The sequence below is a fragment of the Alosa alosa genome, chromosome 4, assembly GCF_017589495.1.
Source record: "Alosa alosa isolate M-15738 ecotype Scorff River chromosome 4, AALO_Geno_1.1, whole genome shotgun sequence".
In the NCBI taxonomy this organism is placed as follows: domain Eukaryota; kingdom Metazoa; phylum Chordata; class Actinopteri; order Clupeiformes; family Clupeidae; genus Alosa; species Alosa alosa.
In genome coordinates, this window is record NC_063192.1 from 8,480,485 (window position 1) to 8,505,901 (window position 25,417).

At 42.7% G+C, this 25,417-nt stretch overlaps 1 protein-coding gene across 2 annotated transcripts; it reads left to right on the forward strand.

The window, feature by feature from the left end:
• The first annotated feature begins 2,440 nt into the window (after positions 1-2,440).
• Positions 2,441-23,326, forward strand: spsb1 (splA/ryanodine receptor domain and SOCS box containing 1). Of its 2 annotated transcripts, none has more exons than XM_048241563.1 (3): positions 2,441-3,340; positions 18,205-19,122; positions 21,166-23,326. In XM_048241563.1, the coding sequence occupies exons 2-3, from the start codon at positions 18,429-18,431 to the stop codon at positions 21,291-21,293; spliced, it is 822 nt and encodes a 273-aa protein (XP_048097520.1). In that variant the 5' UTR covers positions 2,441-3,340; positions 18,205-18,428; the 3' UTR covers positions 21,294-23,326. The 2 variants fall into 2 exon arrangements, with proteins under 2 accessions (XP_048097520.1, XP_048097521.1); XM_048241564.1 differs by lacking the exon at positions 2,441-3,340 and adding an exon at positions 11,990-12,741.
• Positions 23,327-25,417: the final 2,091 nt, after the last annotated feature.

Genomic DNA, 25,417 nt, shown 5'->3' on the forward strand with positions numbered 1-25,417 from the left:
ATTCAACTATATAAACCATATATTTTCTGAAAGCTTAGACCCCTCAGGATGTAATATAACATGACATGAGACATGTCCCACCCTCCTTATGCATTATGCTGCCCATGCATAATACATTGGGTATTGGTAAATAGTGGCTAATACCGTTTTGGGCTATCATGTCATGAGGAGGGTGACCAATGTCAAAACCCATGTCACTTCACATCTTGAGGGTATTATGCTTTCAGACAATGTATGGTTTAGGTGGTTTAATTCGTTTTTCCTCCATGGTACAGCCCAAAATGTATCAGCCATACGCTTAATTTACCAATACCTAATGTGTTAAGCATGGGCCGCATACTAATGACGAGGGTGGGACATATTTCATGTAATGTTAGATCACATCCTGAGAGTGTAAGCTTTCAGAAAATGATATGGTTTATATGGTTGAACCAGTTTTTCTTAAAGGGCACAGACCTAAAGGTATCAGCCATATACCCGATTTACCAATACCCAATGTGTAATGTATGAGCAGCATACTAATGAGGAGGGTGGGACATGTCTCATGTCATGTTAGATCACATCCTGAGGGTTTAAGCTTTCAGAAAATATATGGTTTATATCATTGAACCAGTTTTTCCTAAAGGGCACAGACCTAAAGGTATTAGCCATATACCCGATTTATCAATACCCAATGTGTAAGGCATGGGCAGCATACTAATGAGGAGGGTGGGACATGGCTCATGTCATGTTAGATCACATCCTGAGGGTCTAAGCTTTCAGAAAATATATGGTTTATATAGTTGAACCAGTTTTTCCTAAATGGCACAGACCCAAAGGTATCAGCCATATACCGATTTACCAATACCCAATGTGTTATGCTTGGGCTGCATACTAATGAGGAGGGTGGGACATGTCTCATGTCATGTTAGATCACATCCTGAGGGTCTAAGCTTTCAGAAAATATATGGTTTATATAGTTGAACCAGTTTTTCCTAAATGACACAGACCTAAAGGTATCAGCCACATACCCGATTTATCAATACCCAATGTGTAAGGCATGGGCAGCATACTAATGAGGAGGGTGGGACATGGCTCATGTCATGTTAGATCACATCCTGAGGGTCTAAGCTTTCAGAAAATATATGGTTTATATAGTTGAACCAGTTTTTCCTAAATGGCACAGACCCAAAGGTATCAGCCATATACCGATTTACCAATACCCAATGTGTTATGCTTGGGCTGCATACTAATGAGGAGGGTGGGACATGTCTCATGTCATGTTAGATCACATCCTGAGGGTCTAAGTTTTCAGAAAATATATGGTGTATATATAGTTGAACCAGTTTTTCCTAAATGGCACAGACCCAAAGGTATCAGCCATATACCGATTTACTGTACCAATACCCAATGTGTTATGCATGGGCTGCATACTAATGAGGAGGGTGGGACATGTCTCATGTCATGTTAGATCACATCCTGAGGGTCTAAGCTTTCAGAAAATATATGGTTTATATAGTTGAATCAGTTTTCTCTTCATGGTACAGACCAAAATGTATTATGTGTACACATTCTTCACCTAAATCCATAAAATCCCATTCATTTCAATGGTAAATTCACTTAAGTGGTCTGCAGGTACAGTGGGAATGAGTTTATTTCTTGTTAACATGATTTTTCTTAAACTCTGGGCTACAAGATAATACCACTTTTTTTGGGAAAAAGACAATAATCTCATGCCAAAGTCAGATAACTGACTTTTACCCTAAACTGGCACCTCAACCGTTTGGTAGAGGTTCATAGAAATTGAATGGGAGCCGTGGCCTACTGGTTAGCGCTTCGGACTTGTAACCGGAGGGTTGCCGGTTCGACCAGTAGGCACGGCTGAAGTGCCCTTGAGCAAGGCACCTAACCCCTCACTGCTCCCCGAGCGCCGCTGTAGCAGGCAGCTCACTGCGCTGGGATTAGTGTGTGCTTCACCTCACTGTGTGCTGAGTGTGTTTCACTAATTCACGGATTGGGATAAATGCCCACCAATGAGATCTAAATTTCCCTCACGGGATCAAAAAAGTATACTTACTTACTTTGGAAAAAAAATCACAGATTTTTCATACTACAGCCTAATAGAGCAAGATAAAACAACAAAATATTTTTTTCATCACTTTTATCATGGTGTGCCAGTTAAAGGGTTAAAGAGATAAAGATAGATAGATGTTTTTATTGATCATTTTACAAATTAATCTTGCACCATACAGCTCGTCAGATACGGAGACAACAAGCAACAATAGGACAACCACACACTTACACAAAAGCAATAGGCCCACACAACACCACATTTCTCTAAATGGAATAGTAAAGTGAGGTTAGTGGCATTTTAATATGGTATTGAAGTGCAGTATTATCACACATAGAGATTTAATTGTTTTCCCTTCCTAATTTATTAAAATGTAATGCTTCAGGGATGAATGATCCGTGAGCCCAGTTGGTTTGGAAGGACAGCAGCAGTTTTTTAGTGCTGTTTTAAAAACCTGTTATTTGATCAACTTAACATTGAACATGCTTGGCAAGCATGGGAAATGAACAGAGAGAATGCCAGTGTTTGGAACTATTCCGTCTCCATCACCCGGAAACTGGCAGAAAGCTGCGCTGCCAGTCTTTACAAAGGTGTCCTGTGGGCATGTCGTTACTCTACTATCGCAAACACTGGCAGATTTATCTTTACAAATAAGCTCAACAAGTATTTAATTTCCACCATGGTTAATGCCCCCTAGTGGGATTAGGAACATAATGTGTTAGACTAGGCTACTTTTGAAATGTCTGAAATAAATATTTTTGCGCATGGGATCAACTGAATAATAATTAGGCTACAAGTTGAAATAAATGCTGTAGTCTTTAATCGCATGCGTCTGCCTATAAAATATGCTAAACTATCTGAACATTTTTGAATATGCTTCGTTTTAATGGGAGTCCGGAAAACTGATCAGTGGGCATTGTGAAAATTTTTACGTCAACAATTGGCTGCTGTTCATCACGATCCTTGTGAGGAAAAGGCACAGGTTAACTGATTAGGTCTCTTCTTGCAGATTAGAACTGCGCGCCTGGAGAAATATGCTAATCAACCAAGCACTGTGGTAGGGAGGTTCATACTAGCAGCTGGGAGCTATTTTACCACGTGACAGGAGTGATGTTTCTCTTGCTGTAGCAGCCATCATTATACTCAATACCAGTCCATCCTAAAAAAGGAAAGAAGCACAAGGATAAAACCAACCATGGATTAACACGGGAGAATTATTCTTTCTAACGAGATTTGATTACATCGCCTTTTCCACCTATGATTTGTTTTCTTACTTTTGTAGAAGTAAAGGTAAGTTTGAATGTCTTAATCGTTTTTCTAAAAGCTTTTGTCTTCCTAAATTCGGAATGTTTGCATGTGCAAACGGATCATATTACCAGCTTTTAGGGGGGCATGCTGTTTTAGAGACGCTTTGAATTGTTTTAGAAAGAATCTGCGTCGCTAAACTACATAGGCTTGCTAAGATAGGCTACAAGCTAACGTTAGATTTTTTTTTTGTTGCCGCCGCACCCGAATGTAAATAATAAATTGGTAGGCAATGCATCCACCACTTCCTGTTTTATGAGAACATTTTAGAAATACTAGAAGGGTAGGCTAATATAGGCTATATTTGTGTTATGTTGTCTGAAATGCAGACAAATAGGCTATAGGCTACGACAAATGTTGTTTAAACACGGCAAAGCTGTCTTAAATGTATAGCATACTCTGGATAGAAATGGGTTTGAAAGGTTTAATGTAGCCTATGTTTGCAGGCTAACGATATTGTGGGATAGGCTACTCAGTTGACGTAGGCTAAGACACATTTGTTTGGTTTTCTGAAGAAAAATGTTCCTACTTGACAAGTTCTACTGATTATCAAGTGCTATCCGTTGTCCCTTATCAACCTAACCACACTTCAGTTTCATTTTAGAGAGGGAAGAAGGCTACCTTTCACCGACTTTAAAAGTAGTCTTTCGGTTTTGAAGAGGCAACATTGTTACAGTTTCATTCTTCACTTCATGCGCAAGTACTGTAAGGGTTTGCGCATCTAAGCTCGTGCAAAGTTCCAAATAATATACCAATTGTTAACCCTTTTCAGTGTCGGTCGTTGTCAGACCTTTGTCTGAACTGTTTCCTCCTACCGAGCTGATTTTGAAGCAATAATATTGCGTTTAAGTGCAGGCTTGACGTCACCTTTTAAGCAATCGCTTTTGGACCGTTTGTCGAACTTTTATTTCGGATCACTTCGGCCGCTTCATGGCACCTCACTTATGGCCTTCAGCCAGCCACACTCATATTCTGACTTGAACAAGGTTCTGTGGCAATTTATTGCGTTAAAGCCTATTGCTCTGTTACAGTATCAGTTTAGGTAACGTTGTTGGTTCAAAGGCCAATTGTGTCCTCATCAGACAACATGAACTAGCGTTCTTGTGACCATTGACGCATTTCATTCGCTAGGTAGACTACAAGCATAAACTAACTAGTCTACCTGGTGAAAGTTCTAGCCTGACTCGATAACCCAAGCCTGTAGTCTACCTCCATACAGTAGAGTAGACCATCATGCAGTCGCTCAAAATTCACCAGGAAAGAACCCTATAGTCTTTCTCTAGCCTATTGTGTTGGGAAAGACCATAGCCTAGATTACAGAATTTGAAAAGAAACATGGTCACATTCCTTTTCACACAAACAGTTAATTTTAGCTAACATTTTCCAGTTAGAGTTGCCAGTGTGTTGTCACAGACTGTTCTGTAAACCCCATGGATGCAAGCCTGTGCCAGTGGCTGCAAACTAGTTCATCTAAAGGCTTCCACATGAAGTTGTTTTTGCTGTCCAATTTCCTCAAGACAGAGGCCCAAGCAGGTCCCTTGGTAATGCTGAGGAACATTGGTTGTTTTAAGCCAAGTGGTTGTGTGAATGTGCAATACTCAAATTTGAGGTTATGCCAGTTAGACCATTACTGTAGCTGTAATCCTGAATAGGCCTACTGGGTAAAAATGTGAGGTGTAATTGTGAGTATTTCATCACACTAGTTTGTGGGATTGTCCATCGGGTACCTGGAAATGACAGGGAATATCTGGAAGACAGGAAGTGGTCTAGGGCTGGTCTAGACTCCTTAAACTGACATGATTCATGCATTGTGTTGTCCATGATTCTTGGCAGAATGTTGGGAACTTAAAGGTGGAACTGTTTTTTTGTTTGGTTGTTTTTCTTTTTTCTGTAGTGCTAAGACCTGTGTTCCTGAAGCTGCCTTTACGTAATTCTTATTTCTGTCCTCAATAGGTGGCTTTACATTGACACTTTCATTCCGAATTGGAAAAATGGCTCAATCAGAATAAAAATGATTAACACCTTGATTGGAATAAAAATGCTGATTCGGTTAGAATTTCAATTGGAAGGAAGGGGTGGTGTACTCTGAACAGCCATATCTTCTCAAGGAAAAGTAAAGCCACAACAGCTATTCCGATCAAAGATTCTAGAGTGTCTGTAAGCGCCGAATTGGAATAGAATGTGCCCATTGTAAACAGATGGCATGACTTTTTTTCGGATCGACAAAAAAAACTTAATGTAAACCCACCTAATGAGGCATGGCCTATCTCCACATAATTGCAAATTAGATGTTTTAAAATCACAATCCAAACAGGCATTGTAGGCACTGGTTTGGTTTCCAGTGTTTTTCTTGAATAATGACAGTTCTCAGTCAGCTGATGCAGCTGATATTGTCTGTGGCATCTCTCTGACCTGCCCCATTTGAGACAGGACAGCTGTTATCACATGTCTATAAAGTGACCTTTTAACGTACAGAATGGGATCAAAGACCTTCAGTTTCAAACATCCACTTTCCTTGTTATGATGAGGATCTCTATCTCTTCAGCCTAGATTAAGTCTGCCTATATGGTCACATTGCATTCATGCATTAAGGATTCACCTTTATGTCATTTTGGCCTGTGTGAGCGTAGTGCTTTTACAACATACTTCAGCTCAGCTCATTGGTGATTGTCAGAATTATTTAGAGTGGCAGTTGCCTGCCAAGTTATGTAACTCGACTAATTTGCCTGCTCATTATGCAGACATGCAGTGTATTTTGAGTCCTTTTTCTTTTTTTCTTATTATGCATGCAAGAGTTGTCTGTTCAGGACTTTGGAGGAAAGTGGTGCTTGTATGAAGTGCATGCATGTGAACAGAACAGCTTTGCTCAGCATTTTTTTTGCCAGATGCCCCACATATTACATCTTGGGTTGGATAACCCTATATCAAGTTCCCTTCCAACTCCACAATGTGTGGTCTGCCAGTAGAATTAGAACAGATTGGATTCAGCAGTTTGCCCTGGCCAGACCCGATCAGAAAGTAGGTTACAGCCATGCCACAGCCAGGCCACTCAGGGCTGTCAGAGTTTGATGATAAAGGTTATCACTAGTGTTCAAGGCTTCAACTCACGAGTGTCTCTCTATCTCCATCTCTCTCTCTCACACACACTCTCTCTCTCTCACACTCTCTCTCACACACACTCTCTCTCTCTCACACACTCTCTCTCACACACTCTCTCTCTCTCATATATATATATCTCTATCTCTTTTTCTCTCACTTTTTTATATATATATATATATATATATATATATATATATATACTCTCACACTATATATATATATATAATAATACGCATATATATATAATATATAAAATAATGTAATATAAAAAATAATAATAATGAAAGCTATTAATAAAAAAAATTAGTAATATATTAATACAAGAAAAAAATATTAATAAAGAAAGAAAAAAAAAAAATTAATAATGAAAAAGATATATAATATAAAAATAATTAATGTCAAGAAAAATAAAATAATGATAATATTAAATATAAAATAATATTAATAGTAATAATAAATAAAAAGAAAATATTAATAATAATAATGAAAAAATATTAATATTAATGAAAAAAAATAATGTGTAATAATATATTATTAATGATAATGACAATATTAATATTAATAAATGATAAATTATTAATAGTAATAATAATAAGAAAAAATAATAATAATGAAATAATAATAATAGAAAAAGAATGATAATATAATATTAATATTAAAATATTAATAATGTAATGAAAAAAAAAACCGGAATAATGAAAAAAGAATAGTAGTAATATTAATAAAAGAAAAAATAGTAAAGAAAGAAAAAACGGACAATATAAAAAAAAATAATATTAATAGTAATAATATAAAAATAATAATAATAATAGAAAAATAATAATAATAAATATTAATAAAAAAAAATAATAATAATATTATTATAAAAAGAACAATAATAATAATCAATAAAAAAAAAAAAAAATATTAATAATAATAAATATTATATATATATATATATATATATATATATATATATACGCATATATATATATATATATATATATATGTCTCTCTTTTTGCTCTCTATATATATACTTTTTGCACACACTCTCTCTCTTTTTTGCTCTCTCTCTCTCACACACTCTCTCTCTCTCTCTCTCACACACTCTCTCTCTCTCTCTCTCTCACACCTCTCTCTCTCTCTCTCTCTCTCTCTCTCTCACACACTCTCTCTCTCTCTCTCTCACACACACTCTCTCTCTCACACACACACTCAATCTCACACACACACTCTCTCTGCGCTTCTCTCCTCTCCTTGCGTGTGCATCATCATGGAGAGACAAGGCCAGGCGTGCTCACACAGGTCACCCAGTTTTATGCCGGAGCCTCCCCGCTTTGAAAGAACTTCTGCCTTGAGAGGGAGAACGGGGAGTGTCTCAGGATGGAATCCAGCTCGGCAGGCTCTGAGATGGGAGCGCGTTTGGCGCTGAAAGCATTAAGTGAAGGCAGTACAGTGAATGGCGATGTATTTAGATCACTGATGTTTAAATTCCACTCTGTCATTAACTCCTTTTGTTCACATGCCAGAATTATTGGAGTGTATGGACTTGACACCGAGGACCTTTGTTGGCGAGTTGTCTTACCTGTTCTGCAGTGTATGTTTTTCTCACGTTCATCTCATCAAAATCATACAGATGTCAGTCATGGCAGTTGAGAAGATTGTTGTTATTCAGTGTTAAGATAAGAATACTTCCTTTGTACTCTGCCCCCTCCACATTTGCCTTTTTGCTGTATGTTTTTTGCAGCTCCTGGTCATTTTTCATTGTTATTTTATTTTTTTACAATTTCAGTAGTTGCCCCGTTGGACCCACATGGACCTGTTTATTGTAGATAGAAGATACACCTTGTCATGTTGTGGTCATTATTCAGTAAAGTTCATAATGTAAATTGACACACAGCAGTTAATCATTTTATACAGTATTTGCTCATGCTCTCATCCAAAATTTCCAAAGTGATGCCATTTTAATATATGGCTTTAGTAGTCGTCAATCATTAAACCAGAAAGCTATATTGAAAAGTATTTTTGAATTTATGAATTGTCCATCATATGCAACAGTGAAATTGGTAGTTGAGAGCTGCTGTCATTTAGAGCTGTGGTATTGCACAGCTTGTAGCCTATTGTCTGGTGCACAGAGATAACCTGCACTCGGTCAATGTGCCTGACCGCAGGGAGTGCCTTTGTTTGAAATAGTTTGAAGCAGCCAAGAACAACAGAAATCAAAAGCTGTCTAATATTACCGTCTAGTTAGCAATGCTGTCTTGTTTAATATTTTATTGAGAAATACCCTTGGAGAGTGTTGCAGTGAACACTAGTGTGGGTACCTGATCTGCATGGGTTACCAGATCTGCATGATGCGTCATAAAATACATTCTGATTGGTCTATTAGCCGTTGCACTTCCAGAATTCAATTGGTCAGAATGTTGTTTGCTGTTCGATAATTCGCCTGAGTTTTTTTTTTTTTTCTGTTGAAGGACAACGCATTACAGGAAGGAGGCATAAGTGTCTTTGAAATATTGAACCTTGGCAAGCGCCAAACACCGATAGGCCTACCTACCGTTTTGTAATATATAAACAAATAAAACATTTGTTGCAGTATTAAATTGCAAACTTCTAGCATGTCAATCCTTGAAATACAGAACTACCAGCTAGCCACCAAACATCGATGTACTGTCTTACCTATTAGGGGTTTGCACGGCGTGTCATCAGATCTGGACATCGCCATATTGGAGATACTCGCCTCATTAGAAAGCATTAGGCACTGAAGTAAATCCCTAACATCGTCAAGGAAAATGGTTTATTATTGCTGTGTTTTAGGTTGTACCAACAGGTCAGACTGAGAAACATTTGGTGTAGGTATCGACTTCCAAAAGTTATTAAAAAACCAGGGAGAAGGGACCATAATGCCAAAAGTTATCAGAGGAAGGGGGGCGCTTGTGGTTGAACTTGGTACTTTGTCTCCCTCACCCAACTCATATGGATCTGCGCTGCCAATAATCCGTAATTTCTTGAAATATCGCGCCTTTTCTTGTGGTCCAAGTCCTGCCCTATATGCTTTTGCATCTTAGACACATTTTGATGAGCTTTTCTGTTGTTTAGACACGGCTACAATCACGTAAAATATCCAAAGTGCATAATACTCCATTGTACTTCATTCACTGAGGCCATCCTTAAAAATATTTTTGTTTGCAGTAACAGCCAAAAACAATTAAAAATGGGTCGGTAGGTAGGTCAATATTTTTTTTTTTCAAGATTCAAAGTAAAAAAAATTCAATTTTGGTCATGGTGATTACGTAGGAATGAATTTACACAAATGTGCATATTGTGGCGTAACTGACTGGGTCTTCAACCCGTGCCTTCAAGCACCACTGCACTCATTCTGATGCAGGTTATATAGACCAGCCTTTCTCAAACTTCTTTGACCTGAGGCCCGGTCATGGCAGACTTTTGGGTCATAGGGCTCATCTACATGTACGCAGAAAGAAGGCTACAATAGCTCTTGGCCACGTTATATTGAAATTTGACTATACAATACTCAATGCTATACAGTGTATTTTACAGTCTCTGCTCTGTTTCTAAGGAAGTTCCAAAAAACAACGTCGTTCTATTAAGTTTCGTTAAATAAATAAATAGCCTTCCAACAGGTTGAAGCGGAGCTTTGATACCAACGTTATCGATTAGTTTCAGTTTTCTCGGCGCAGGCGCACATTGAATGAATGCTCATACCACCACTTAATTGTAGGGCTCCATGTTTAATGACATCGATAGCAGAAAGCGTTTGTTTTTCTTTTTTCGTCGATCCGCGGTTTCTTAATCAACGGCGCAGCAAATTATCAGATGAAGCACCGGGCCTAATTTCCTCCACGACTCATGCGGACCAGCAGTCTCCATGTTGCGGACCCATATTTTGAGAAATGCTGAATAGACCACAACCAATTTCAATACTCCATTACGGTCACCGCTAGACTAGGGGAGAAGGGATGAGAAAAGATCTGGCCACAGTTCTTCCAGAACCGTAACAGCGTTATCAGTTTGTGTGAATGAAACGAAGCGTAGGCCATAGTGTGACATCGCGTAAAACCAATGGTGTAGAGATGGCATACAGGTGTTTTTTTTAAGTGAGCCACGTTTGCATGTAGGCAATTTATATTCACAATACTTGGGCCTACTAAAATAAATATTATTTTATTGCATTTGTATTGGTTGTTTAGAGTAAAAAAAACAATCGGTCGGTATTAACGCAAGTTTACAAACGGAAAGTCGGTCGGACTAAAAGGGGAAAAAAATAAATATTTGGGTCGGTTCTAAATTGACAGGGTCGGTCGGGTTACGGCAAACGAAAATATTTTTAAGGATGGCCTGAGTATCGTCAATATGGCCGCGCGTGCTGGGTTACCATAGTTACCGGCCAGAACGTGACATCGGTGCAAACCCCTAATAGGAATGTCACCTATTATCAACCATTATTGTCCATTATTTCCAACTAGATCACTTAATAGCTAGCCATCAAACATCGTATTTCCAACCTCTTACGTGTGTCACTTAATATTCATTTCTATACAAACCAAGACGGCGGATTCCTAAAGAAACACAAGCATCATAGGTGTATCTAAATTAGCTATGTACTAAAAAATACATGTTACAGTGACTCAAAGAGCTGTAAACAGTGTTGAAGGCTACATGTAGGCTACAAATCCGCTTGGAGCTCCAGTGGAATTTTGAATTGCGAACTTCTAGCCTGTCAATCCTTGAAATACAGAACTACTCAGCTAGCCACCAAAACATGCAGTCTTACCTACCGTTTGTAATTTATGTTGGATTTTACAATGGCATCGAACGTGATTCAGCCAATCACAATCAAGGACCGGAACTATATGTTTTAGAAGAATCTCCATATCACTGTTACCATTATGACAAAGCTTTTAGAATTTTTATAAGGAGCAGCTTCTCAGTGCACTTTTCCATCAAGATGTACCACCTTCAGTGGCAATACCCTTTAGTCTAAAGGTAGCCTAGGTGATGTTAATCAGTCTGGTCACAGTGTTTCCTCTAAGTTTATTTCAGCATGGCGGCCCCTCACGGTTTAATTAATACCGCCACGGTATCAGAATCAGGACAGCACATTTGCTTTTTAAATAATCCTCTGACGTATCCTCCCCTGCTGGCTGCCGCTCACATTGCAATTTAACAATGAGTAGCCTGAACTAGTCAGAGGTTATTATGGCCCGTCCAGTTTCAGTTCACATGTAGCCTATTTAAAGCATTAACTTTCTTCTCAGTGTTTCCTCTTCATTTATTGGTGCCACTGCTTCATAATTAGAGGAGATGCAAAATATTGTCCAGAAGCATAGTAGGCTAAATGTCCTCCACTGGCTGCGGAAAATTGCAGTTTAAGAATAAACAGCAATGCTAATCCGCGTTACCTGTCTAGTTTTATTCCATACATTTATTGTTCTTATAGACGTTAGTGGCATGCGCTATCAAGAGCTTACATGTGCTACGCATGTTTGTCAACATCGCAAAAACTACAATTGTCGCACAACTTGGTGGAAAGGTGTAGCCATGCAGGCCAAGGAAAACCCATTCATTTCTAAAGCTGATCGTAGCCTATAAAGTATTTCCCATGTCGTAGTCTATAGGCCTAAGCTCGCTTGCAACAACAGCAAAAATGAAACTGGAGAGAGGATGTCTCCACCGCTGTTACATGAGCACTAAATCGCGAATCGACGCAGTAAAAAAGCAACGACTGCTGGTAGTAACGAAGGTAAATTGCAAAACATGTTGTATGCACTCGCGGTGATGGCCTAGTTGGCCTAATGTGAATCGCGGACTATAAAGTAAATGAGATTTGCACCAAATAAAGGCAGTCAAGTGTTCAAGTGACAATGTGGTTTAATGCATGGGTTAACGTGACGTCCCGGGAGCTGCCGCCACTGTAAAAAAAAAAGATCTAGCGGAAACACTTGGTCATATGAGCCTTTCCTGTATTCCCTGACTGTGAGTGAAGTCCTCAGTGGTAGGTCTCCTTTAGGCAAGCTGTAAGGCGGGGATCACATTAGCCAGCGCCAAGCGGCAGGTTTCCTATTGTTCTCTATGTTTCGGCAGCGGATCGGTGGCAACGCTGGCATAACGCTAGCGTTGGTTCTAGCGCAATACTAGCGTATTCAATTGACAAACCGTTTGTGTTGCTTAGGAACGAGATAAAACGTATTATACTCTGGGCATTGCGTTATGTTTGCCGCTGCCGCTTGCCACTGGCTGATGTGATCCTCGCCTAAGTGCAGCCCTAGATGGTTCCTGACCACAGGTGGGGAAACATTCAGATTCTGCAGATTTTTCCGCACTGAGAACAACTAATATTTGAATGAGATTCCAAGTAGAGGAATTCAACAGAGCATGTGTGTGCTTGTGACGAGACTGCCCGTATGCACTGTAATCGGCCCTTATGGCAAGTGAGATGTTTCTTGGACGACATCACCCGCCGTTTCTGTGGGCTGCTCTCTGTGTGCTGCACATATTTAGTCTCCTCTCTTGTCCTCAAATCCTTCAGGAGGCACCCGATGGGGAGCTTCAAAGCCACCGGTGATTCAGCGGTCACACACACACCAGTGTCTGTCTAGTCAGGAAGTCCGTCTCGCAGCGGCACTCAGCGTCATATTGTGGCTTCTCATGAGTGAATACACTTCCCTCATCACTTCCTTTCCTGTGTGTGTGTGTGTGTTTATATTGGCATGACTCCTCAATCCGGGCCGATGACCGTTACTCTTATGTGGCATCGTACATGGGGAGGTGGGGGTGTGAGTACGTCATGTTAGATTCCAAGCTAATGAATTTACCGCTCCAGGTTGGGCATTATATGTAGTCCGTCTGGCTCCGTTGGCCTGGTTAGTCATGCAGGCCGATGCAAGGCCTGTTGGCAGCACCTCTGCTGTCACGCTATATGGTCGGACCCTGATGGCACCTGTTGGGGCCTGGGTGCTCCACCCGCGCACTCAGCAGAGCGGTTAAACCAGTCAAAGCTTGTGGGTGCACAGCGGGCTCTCTTCTCCGCCCGTGCAAAGGTGCCTGAGCAGGCAGGAACCTGTCAGAGCGGAGCAGGGAGGTGGAGGGTGCCTTGAGTTTACCACTGTGTGCCATTGGGCTGGGGTGAGTTCAAGCAGACGCCACTGCCTCCAAAAATGTCATGGTTCTACAGGTTGGTAGAAATGTTAACCTCAGCCTACTGCATACCTGCAAACTAGTCAGAGGTTATTCTGTACTGCCATTCATTTTTTGAAGACCTACCTATCAGTTGTTTCTGAGGGCGGGCTTTATCTCTCTCACTTTCTTGTACGCATAGCCTGCCTATGGCTATGGCCTGTAGCAGCGATATGACCAAGGAAAAAAGAAAATGTTAGCTAACAAACACTGGCCACATGCTACACTCTCTCTGACTATAAACTCAAGGTAAAACGTCATATTGTTAGGCTACTTTTCCCTTGCCCTCGGCGTGTTAAAGGAAAGACTTGCTGAGGTGAGGTTAACAAGTGTTTACTCGCAAATTCATGTTCCCGCAGCTGGCCGTTTTGAATTGCTTTGCGAAAGAAAACGACTCTGCACTGAGTGCGATTGTGAATTTAGCTCGGCTTAATAGGTTTAATATTGTCTTGGAAAGTTATTGCTTGTTCACGGGTTATTTCCATTGCTTGTTCACGGGCTATTGACCAAATTTCCCTCACGGGATCAAAAGAGTATATATAGCCTACTTATACATACTTATAACGCACCTATTGCTGAGACCCGCCCCTTTAGTTGGAATGTGATCATTGCAGCCTTCCGCCGCCGTGACAGTGAATGTACAGTAGGCTACGCGCCGACTTAATAGACACGAGGAGAAGCCCCTGGCTGCAGCTTGCAGATCGGGGCTGGGCTCAATGTGGGGCGGAGCGCAACGTTGAGCTCAGCCCACCTTCAGCACGTCTTCTCACGCTGACCATGTCCTAGGGCCTACCTTGTTTCCTACTGTCCAAGTTATATTTCTCAACATAATCTAGGAAGAATGCTTAAATCTATAAAAGCATTTCCTCGACTCAAAACACGGAGGTTAGACTCTCTGTGTTAGGCTAACAGTACTGGGTAGGGTAGCCTATAATGCGTAGGGGAGAGGTACAATTATAACAGCGGATATGGTGTAGCTACTACGGAAACGTAAATAGACACATCATGTAGGCTAATTATGTAGAATCTTACAGCCATCCAAATATGAATGGTCTACTTAAATACGACCAGAGATATTAAGAAAAAGGTGCAAAATTCAAGCATCGCGATTTTTTTTTATTTTTTTTTTAAACAGTAACTGTTTGTTTAAGTTTGCTTCGTGAAATTTGAGCGTGTGGACTTCAGTCACATGTCATTCATATCTTCAGTCCCTCTGTTTCAAGTTAACATGATGAAAATAAGTTGTAACACCCTTCTCTATGGCAAAATGAACTGATTTTTATCGCGCGAACACTTCGGATTGCGAGTTATATGATTTTTGTGCCGCACCCAATTCAGTTTATGTAAACAATATGGCTATAGGCCAATATTATGTTCTCTACTCTTAGCAGACCTTATAAAGTATTCTATAAAGAAAATACCTATAGGCTAGAGATAAAATGCATTGATAATGTTATTGCTATAGCATAGGCCTATGTTTATGCAGACTGGATGTAATGATCTTTTAGCGTAGCCTAGGCCTAGAATTACCCAAGAAACGCCGATGGTGTAGCACAGATTCTAGAACGCTAGGGGGGGCGGACATGATTAACGTGGGCAGTAGTTAAAGGAGGATACGCTTTTATAGAGTTAAGCATTCTTCCTTGAGAAAAATTGAACTCCGAGTCCGGGTAAATAGACGGACACAGAGAGGTCAACAGGGAATGACGAGCTGATTTTGGGCTGAGCTCAACGTTGCGCTCCGCCCCACATTGAGCCCAGCCCCGATCTGCAAGCTGCAGCCAGGGGTAGGCCTACTTGGACACGAGAGGAGCAGAAAGACACCAACATAACATGAGGAAATATGTCACCTTTTTCAGCCCTTCTGAATTTGCAGGTATGTTACTGACTGCTCTTAGAATACTGTCTGCTTTTGCATTCCAATATTGGACATAATATGAAGGACTTTATGATCATGTGGACAAGTTATTGGAAAGCTTTAACATGTTATCTGTATATTTCTTATATGAAGCACTCATTTAAGGAGCTGTTTCACAGAAATATTGAGCATGTGGTCAAATTGATCCTTCCAGTTTGACTCTGTAATCAACACACTTTCAGCTGCCAACTTACTGTGTCTAGTGTTTATTCTGGGAGGCAGGCAGTGAATGTTTTTGAAAGCTGAAGTGAATGGTGGTTTGAGTCCATATTTATAGAAGAACAGCCTTGGAGTTCAGGCAGTGCAACATGTTGAGTGACATTCGTCACGTCAGAGTGTGTATGGATGATATTGAAATTATGTATTTTAACCAGTGAAAGTAGCCAGTATATCCAATTGTCTCTACTGAATAGAGCATCTGTGTGACAGTTTTGCTCACAATGTGTTGTGCAGGCATTTTCAATCTCCTTACTGGCCTAGGCAAGCCGGCATATGAAACATGTGCCTGCCAGATGTCTCCATATCCTTGTTGAAAATATCCCACATGATGTGTCCTCTTTGTTGTCGTCAGTCATGTTCATGACAAGACCTGTCTTCACACTTTCCACAGTTGCCCAGCTTGGTCTCCTTCCTTGTCCCATCAAGCTCTTGTCCACCCCATCTCCTGCTGGCTTCGTGATCTCACTCTCTTCCGCCTGTACTGAGGTGGGGGTGGGTGACGATGAGGAGTTTCACCGGGTCGGATGAACCTCCAGGTTGGGCTTTTAAACAGAGCAGGGGCTCAGACCAAAGTCCAATTGTGCGTGTGCATATGAAATGTGGACTAGATGGGTGGGGGGCCCACACAAAGGGCACCAGTGTTTCCTCTATCTGTAGCCCCACCGCCCACAAGCCCTGGAAAATCCACATGACCCCCACACACACACACACACACACAAACACACACACAGACCCTCACATTTCAATCAGGACGCACACACACAGCTCACACACCACAGCACACACTTCCTCATTACCTACAGCCCACCAGCACAGCAGCAGACCAGAGAGAGAACCCCCACCAGCTGAAAGACCCTCAGGCAAAGAAAGTAAAACCATATGACTTAAACACACACCCAGGTAGTGCGGTGTCATTGCCATCTAGGTCATTCACCCACTTCCATCTGGTCACATTTCACGTTTACTCTGCGGATGCCCTTTGTTTACAGAGGGCGTATGCACATGATTATGGCTATGAATAAAGCTCGCAAACAAACTAATTACACAACTAATCATGTTTGAGCCAATATGAACTGAGTTTGAGGTTGTGTAATCTAAGAGGGTGAGGGAGACTGAGTTAGCTTGTGGTGTTAGCCTGAGGCCCGGGAAGGAAAGGGGAACGGTTAAAGGGCTTGTGCGCAAGAGTGTGCAAATGAACATGTTTCCAACTTTTCTAAAGACTGGACAGGCATTGAGAAAGATATTGTTTACATCCCCAAACAGCCCACCCTCTGCTTGCTTTCCTGGGCCGCCTCTGTTTGGCCCATCGCTGGAGAGGCATGACCCATTTCCAATGGTTGTTTACTTGTGTCGGGGGGGAAAAAAGAGCCAAGACACTTCTCAATGAACTCTTGTCTACAATTCAATTACAGATTGGCCCCTCCAGCGGCCCATTCTGTTTGGGCTGTTTGTGTTGCAGCATTCCTGGCACGTCTGCACTCCGTGACCGACCATGCAGGAGACCACCGTTTCTTTGCTGTTGTTTATTTCATTTTTTTTAATTAAAAAAATTAACTTTTTGCATGTTAATGCCAACAGCATCACCTTTCACGATCATTACCCTTGATGGGTTATTGATCGCGCTCTGACCAAGGTAACATTCATGAATCAGTTGACATTCTGCAAGGCATTACCTTTGTAAATGGCTGACATTGCATAGGCAGTGGGATGCGGTAAATGGTGGAAAAGTGTTGTAATTTTTCAGAGGAAAGAAAGCGGCGTGTGTTGCGTCAGTGCACTCGCTCCTCGCTCCTCGGCTCAAATACTGTCACTTGTGGTTTCCTTGAATACAACGTGGCTGCGTAGATTTCTTTATATATTTATTTTTTTAAGCCAGACATTTTCTTATTGCTTTTCCTGCTATCTGCAGACTAGACAAGCTTATAAAAGTAAATGGCTCTTTTTTCCTCCCTATGAGATTTCCTTTTTTTTTTTTTTTTTTTTTTTGATCCAATCTGAAATTTCAACCTGTTTTCCTTTGCTCCTCTGTGGAAACTCTCTGAGATGAAGCTCTTAAGACCTGATATTGTTTATCATTACTGTGAAAGCAGTTTTTAAGAAGTGAATATTTCCATGTGGGGGCTGGCAAACTCTGCCTTTTTTCATCTGTACAGTAATCAGCACTTGTAGACTTTGGTAGACAGAGGTGCACAGACGCACCACTGACGGTTACGAAACCACACACACAACTTATGCAACTGCAGGATGACTCACTTGCATGTATAGTCTGTGTTGTGTAGTGCTTTGTTTTGGTGCCCTGTGTGTGTGTGTGTGTGTGTGTGGGGTTTAGGCTTTTACAGCAAATTTAGTGACTGATGGTGGAGATTTGACCGGTGTAATGATTAGCTAACACAGACCTGTGTCTCTGCTCTTTTATGTCCCTTCTAATCTCCCAAGGTGGGCTTGACGTGCATCTGTCCTGACTTGGTCTCCCAGCAAGTTGTGACACCTGGCCCTCTTGATTGGCTGACAGTAGCACGAAGCATTGGACCTCGGCAGACATTTTTCCCCCCCTTTCTACCCCCTCCTCTGTTCCCTCTCTGTTTCTCTCTCCCTGTATCACCAGCCCTGACGGAGGAGGGGGGTGGGCCTGGGTGTTCGGGAGGATAAAACAGCCCAGCATGGGGCAGAAGGTTCCGGGAGGCATCAAAGCAGTGGACATGCGTGACCCGGCGCTGCGGCCCCTCAAGCTGGAGCTGCAGGCGCAGGACTACGCCAAGCCCTCACGGCTGGACATGCTCTTGGACATGCCGGGGGCAGGAGCGGACATTCAGGTGCAGCACTCGTGGAACAATGATGACCGCTCGCTCAACATCTTCGTCAAGGAGGACAACAAGCTCGTCTTCCACCGTCACCCGGTGGCGCAGAGCACAGACGCCATCCGCGGGCGGGTGGGCTACACGCGCGGCCTACACGTCTGGGAAATCCATTGGGCCATGCGGCAGCGGGGCACGCACGCCGTGGTCGGCGTGGCCACTGGCGAGGCGCCGCTTCACTCGGTGGGCTACACGGCGCTGGTGGGCAACAACCAGGAGTCCTGGGGCTGGGACCTGGGTCGGAACAAACTCTACCATGACGGGAAGAACCAGCCCAGCAAGACCTACCCAGCCTTCCTGGAGTCCGACGAAACCTTTCTAGTGCCGGACTCGTTTCTGGTGGTGCTGGACATGGACGAGGGCACGCTGAGTTTTATGGTGGACGGACAGTATCTGGGGGTGGCTTTCCGGGGACTGAAGGGCAGGAAGCTGTACCCTGTAGTTAGTGCGGTGTGGGGACACTGTGAAATAAGGATGCGGTACATCAATGGGCTTGATCGTGAGTATTTGCCTTCTCCTCAGAACTCTTGTGTGTCTGTGTATTGATTACTTAATTTAAGATGAGACATTGCATAATGTGGCACGTGGAGTTAACAATGAGATATTTCATCAACCAGCACTTATGTAAATACTCTTTTCTGGAGTTTTACGTCAGAGAGGGTTAAAGCGGTAATCAAGGATCTTTGTTTACGTCTAATACCTCCATGAGTAAGATGTAGGCATACATAATGAAACAAGGAAAACTAGTAATGACGGCAGATCATTAGAGCATGTTGTGTGTCTACTAAAATGAACAATGTGTTGAACCTAACAGACCTTTGTGTGTCAGTGTTTTCTCAAGGGAGGGGCAAGAACAGAACTCCAAAGTATATGTGGTGTAGAGTCACCCATAGACTTATGGGTGTTTACACGGAGAGGCTCAGTTGAGTCGTGAGTAGATCCTCATGCAGCCTTGAGTTGATCACCTCTGTCATGGAACAGTGTCTCTTCCCCTCTCGCTGGAGCTCAGCACTGACTTTTGGAGCAGGACGTCAGCGGTGCACTGGCTCCTGTTTCTCCACCATGAATTATGTAAACTAGGTTAGCGCTCCTGATAAGGGCCACACTGTGTATGTGTCTGTGACATCATTCCTCCATCTCTGCCAGTGGCTCCAGGAAGGCAATCATTAATCCGGACACTTTACCCTTTTCCACTGGAACACCCCGGTGGCTGTTCCACATTACACCCAGGCTCCATGAATGTGTCCCGTGGAACCGACAGTCGTAGCTGTGCTCCACCGCAAATCAGTCAAGATTGCTTTCCATGTGATCCATCTACACCTGAAGCCATGGCCTGTATCAGTCCATGTATGCACACGTGTGTGTGATAATTCTACAGCAGCCAGGCCTCAGTCCCTTAACATAACGCTCCAAGCTGTGCAGGTATGTCTGCGTTTTCCCCAGCTTTGGCGCCGTAAACTTCTCAGGGCCTGCGAATGTATCAAATATCCCTCTAAAGTCCCTCAGAGTTGAGGTGATGGAAAACAGCTTGGTCAAGTCGTGATGACCTCAGCAGTCTGGTGTCTGGGTAATGAACGCTGCCCCGTGTGCCCAGTGACTCAGGGGACCCAGCTGCTCGTGATCACTCACTCACTCGTCCCTGCCGACCGCTCCGATGCAGCAGGGGCAGCAGGTTTCAAAGCATGTGTCCATTAGCATGCCCTCTAGTAAAGTGGGCCCTAATGAAATCCATCCATCCTCCTTTTAGGGACGCTTTTCTTTTTTGCCCATGGGTGGTGGTGGTTGTATGGCCTTAAGAGCCATGCTGTTAATGTCCGTGTTGTGGTGGGAACCTTTTCATTTCTCTTACTATTGTTTCTTTTTTTTATTCATCGTGACCGACTGTCAGACCACAGGAAGATATTGCTAATGGAGCTTTAACGCCAAGCCCCTCATCACAGGATACAGGTGCAGCACTTGTTTTTTTTCTTGTTTTTTCAGTGGGAACTGGAGCACTGTGTCTCTCTCCTCTGGTTTAGCACGAGAGGCCGTGTCTGCGGCGAGCCAGCGCATTAGTCAACCCACATGACATCAAGGCCTTTTGGGCTGCGAGTGGTGTCTGTCTCATGTCAGTCTGTCTGCTGCACACTTCCTCCCATTGAACACCCCCTGTTTGTCGGCTCCCAGATGGCTCAGCCTCGCCACATTGTTCACTTCTTTGTTTTGTGTGCGTGTGTGTGTGTGTGTGTGTGTGTGTGTGTGTGTGTGCGCGTGTTAAGTTTGGAGTGGGGGGCTGGGGCTTGTCAGACGACTGCTTCCTGAGGCAATGTGTGAGCATCTGAATGGGGGTTAGAGAGGTTGGTTGGGTGGATCGACACAAACTCAGCAGGTGATGCTGCAAGTGGTTAACTGAAGTTCACTTTCTCACAAGCTGGAGCCATTTTGCTGGTTGACCTTAGTCCAGCCCTAGTTTGCCTTGTTTTGTTGCTGTAGTCCTATGTGATTCATCCACGTGTGTGTGTGCGTCTGTCTAATAGCCTTCTCTGTGTGTGCTTCTCTACAGCGGAGCCACTGCCTCTGATGGACCTATGCCGGCGCTCGGTGCGCGTCGCGCTTGGACGGGAACGTCTGAGCGAGATTCACGGACTGCCTTTGCCAGCCTCTCTCAAGAACTACCTGCTCTACCAATGATGCTGGGAGTGCCTTTACCTCAGCACCTGGCATACCTCTCTCTCTCTCTCTCTCTCTCTCTCTCTCTCTCTCTCTCTCTCTCTCTCTCTCTCTCTCTCTCTCTCTTTCTCTTTCTCTTTCTCTTTCTCTCTTGGATTTTATTTCTTTGACTCTGGATTTGGTACAATACTCCTGTTTTTATTTTTTTTTTAAAACAAAGTCTGACCCAGGACTTTTCTCGTCCAATGTTTCTGACGTGTTTACAGTCACATACTGATGATCATGTACTGGAATCTTTTTTTTTTTTTTGTAGTATCAAACTAAAGCTTATGGAACACTGTACAGGCACTGGTCCAAGACATCTGCAAAAACAAAATGGCTTCTTCTCGAGTCTCACACCTGTCAGTGTGTTGAAAGTGCAATGAGCTTTGGTGGAGTCCCATCCATGGCTGCCATGGCCTCCTCATCCTCCGCCCTTCATCCCCCTTGCTTCATCCATTTTGTTTTTCCTTTTTTTAAAAGCCGTTCCAGTTGTGCAGAATGGATATGATGTCATGGTCATGTGATGTGCCCGTCTGGTACTATCTGACATGCTTGTGTGGCTGATCATTGGTATGTCTATCTGCTGGCACTATGTCTTGCCTTTAGTTAGTTGTGAGTTATTTGTAAAGCAGTATGATGCCTATGAGGCATGCTAGTCTCTTTTGGTCACTACATGCCAAACTGCTGGCTAAAAATGGTTCATTTGGACTGGGACACAATTTTAAGCCCATAAGATGCCATTTTCAAAAGTGGTACTTTCATTTTTAATACCCCATATAGACATGATGCACGCACACACGCCTCTTGTCATTGTATATGCATTAAATTAGCTACCGTAGGGTAAAGAGTACATCATGCTTATTCTTAGATGTATGAGAACAGTGGGTGGGGAACTGTTTGTAGATGTGGAGGGGAGCGCTGGGGAGGTGTAACAATCTCCCAGCAGTTTACTCATCCACCACGGGGCCAAGCTAGCCCTACCTCTCTGGACTATGAGGTAGCTCCAGGGTGGACATTTCCTCCTTCTCCCCTCCCCACTCCCTTCTCACCCCTGGCTACACTCCCCATACCCTAGTGTTCAGGTTCCCACTGCAACATAAGTGCCTGTAAGTGTAACACCAGAGCATTACTGGGAGGGGGGTAGTTTTTAAGGAAACCATTTTGAAAAAAAAAGTGCTTTTCAAAAGAATGATTGAAGGATTATGTCACTGTGAAAATTTGTAGCATCCTGTCGCTCCTGGATGTAAGTTGCACAGCTTTCATCCATGCCCAGCATCACCCCACCCCACCCCATCTTATCTTTTTAATGTGTCATGAAAAATTAATGTACAATCACTTGATCAATGATTTTTAATCATTTAGCCCATCTTGGATGTCTAAAGACAGTGTGTGTGTGTGTGTGTTTTTTTTTTTTTTTTTTTTTTTTTTTTTTTGTTTTTTTTTTTTCTCTTTGTTTTCATATGTTGGGAAAAAGTGTATTGATACGACCAGGGTCTACGATAGGCCAAGGCCAGGACTATATGTAGGCAATCTTGTCACCAAATGCTATTTCAGTGCAATGGAGTTTTGGTGGCAACATTGCACTCTGTTTGTTTTTGACACTGTCATTGGGTGGCTCACTCTCGATCCATTTGAGCCATTTGATATTTCTCTGTCTGGGGTGAGGGATTGGATGATTAGGAACTTGTTTCTGTGATCATACGAGAGGCCTGTTTTAAACTTGATGCAGAGATGGTGAACGTTTGCCAAGATATAGTCATGTTTTTTTTGTTTCCTTTTTATTTTGTTTGTTTTTAATTCCTCTTTCTCTCTCTGACTTGTTTTGTCATTCATAGGCTTTTTTTAAAATGAAAATTGCAGAATGCCAGCTGTGGTTTGAGTTCATGTAATTGAGTATGGACGACTGAGGTGCTGGCCGCATTTTATAGCCCCTCTCTGCCTGCAGGTGATCATTCTCTCTTGTATTCAGTGATGTAGATAATGTTAACTCTAATAAAGTTTATTATAAATTACTTCCCCCTCTACATGCTTGTTTTTGATGGCCCCTGTTATGGTGTTTTATGATTAAGTGACATAATATGCCTGTCATATAATTATTTTAATGGCTGCTCTTCAATATATGGTACACTGCTAACAATGACTAAATGAGTTTAGCACTTTGGGAGGCATGGTCCTGGTGGTATTCATGACTTATCTCTGCTTGTTGCATTCCTAAGGGACTGCATATTGCTTCAGACAGACTATATTTGTGTACACTTGAACAGCATGGTGTGTTGCAGCTCTGTTTATTTCGGTTGACTGGCTGAATCATTGTTCCTTTGGTGGAAAGAGATGACCCCCCTCCATTTTGTACTTGCACTGTCACCAATTGTTTTATTCACGTCTCAAATATACACAGTGGAAACTCTATCTGCAGACATAACAATTCAGGGGGTCGGCGAGGAGTAGAGAAGCTATCCCACAGACACGACCAAACGTTGTCTCGACTGTATATTTGTTATAGTTAATAGGTTGATATGATGCAGTGGAACAACTCTGCTGGCTGATTAATCATCCTGAAAGTGAATATGTAATGCTGTTGCTGCCATACACCGAGTGACTTTTATATCACAGCTTCACACGTCACCCAGCCGCCTGTTGCCATGGCGCTGTGTTTGCATACACAGTGATGTGCTACTTGGAGATGAGGTCATTCATTTCAAGTATGCCGTTTGGCTGGAACGGCTCCGTGTTTGGGTGTCTGGCAAGGCACATTCCTTCGGCTCAATATTGTTTCAAAATGTTCAGGGCCATAGGCTCTTGCGCCATTTTTCCTGGGTTAGAAAACAGCTGTCTCGTACCAGCCCATCACTTTGAGTAAGCATACTCATCACCTCTGAGCCCCTGTGTTATGGGAAAAGGCACATTGGACTTTTGGTTGTTGTTGGCTACCATTGATGTGACTGGAATTCGGCAAAAAGAAAGATACTATTGCACTCATCAGTCTGTTGCACAACAGGCCATGTGTAAGACCTGTCTTGAGGACTAAAGTAACCAAGATAACACCACATTTGTGTCTAAGTTCCTCCCTTTGTAATTGGGTGTCTGATGACCAAAAACCCCAAAGCACATGAGGACAACTGAGCAACTCTTCCCCAAGGGCTTTTTTAAAAAAAAAGAACTCTTCTAATCCCAATCTTTTATTTCGTAAGCGACGAGGTCACTGGCCAGAGAGGGCTTTCCCTGTGAGTGGGTTTTTTCATCGGGGTGAGAGAGGGAGGTGGGCTGCCTTTATGTGCGTGATGGCACACAGAGGATGTCATCCATGTGCACAAGCATAATAAGCTCTTGTAAACAGCCACTCGTCTGGTGTGAAATCTCACTGCAGGACCAGCCACTGGACTGGGGCCTGGACCACAGACCGGCTCCACTCCGCTCTGCAAAATTCAGCAACCTCCCATTAAATATCTGAGGGCACAGAGAGGCGTCCTTCACCCTGCACCTCCTCGGAGAGAGACAAATGAGATTTTAAAATGATGTCCTTTATGGAATAATTCCTAGTACATGATATTAGTTTGTCTGCTGTCTGCTTTCATTAAAATAACACATAACAATAACATAACTGTGTCCACCAACAAAAGGCCAGCAGAGTGAGGCAGAGTGCTCACCCACCCGGTGACGGCTTGACACAAGGCCTTGTTCACTTTTTCCCTTTCGTACCTGAGTACTGATATAAAAATAGTGAGCTTGAACCCATAGCTAGGTTGGGGAGGTGTGCGGGTGAGAACGAGGACTGTTCTTTTCCCTGAGAATCGGCAACTCCTGAGGAGTTATGTAACTGGCCCAGAGAAAGGACTCAGACTTTCCCCTCTCCCTCTCGGTCTTCCTCCCTCTTTCCTCTCTTGCTCTCTGTCTTTCTCTCTCTTTTGCTCTTTCTCTCTGCCCCAGCTGGGATGCTCCTTTCAGTTGGCGATCTATGGGTGCCAGCTCCCTGTGGAATCACAAGAGCTGGATGCTCATCCCCACAATGGCCTGGTGATAGCCATAGCACAAATGTATAGAGGACCATGTTGGGATAGATGTGCATTCCCACACTGGGCCTTTACATAAGACACTGCTCCAGT

Bases quoted from the DNA above. Each gene is read 5' to 3' on its own strand.
- spsb1 (XM_048241563.1), top strand. From the start codon at position 18,429: ATGGGGCAGAAGGTTCCGGGAGGCATCAAAGCAGTGGACATGCGTGAC. The intron at 19,123-21,165 runs GTGAGTATTTGC...GCTTCTCTACAG, and splicing joins GTACATCAATGGGCTTGATC to CGGAGCCACTGCCTCTGATG.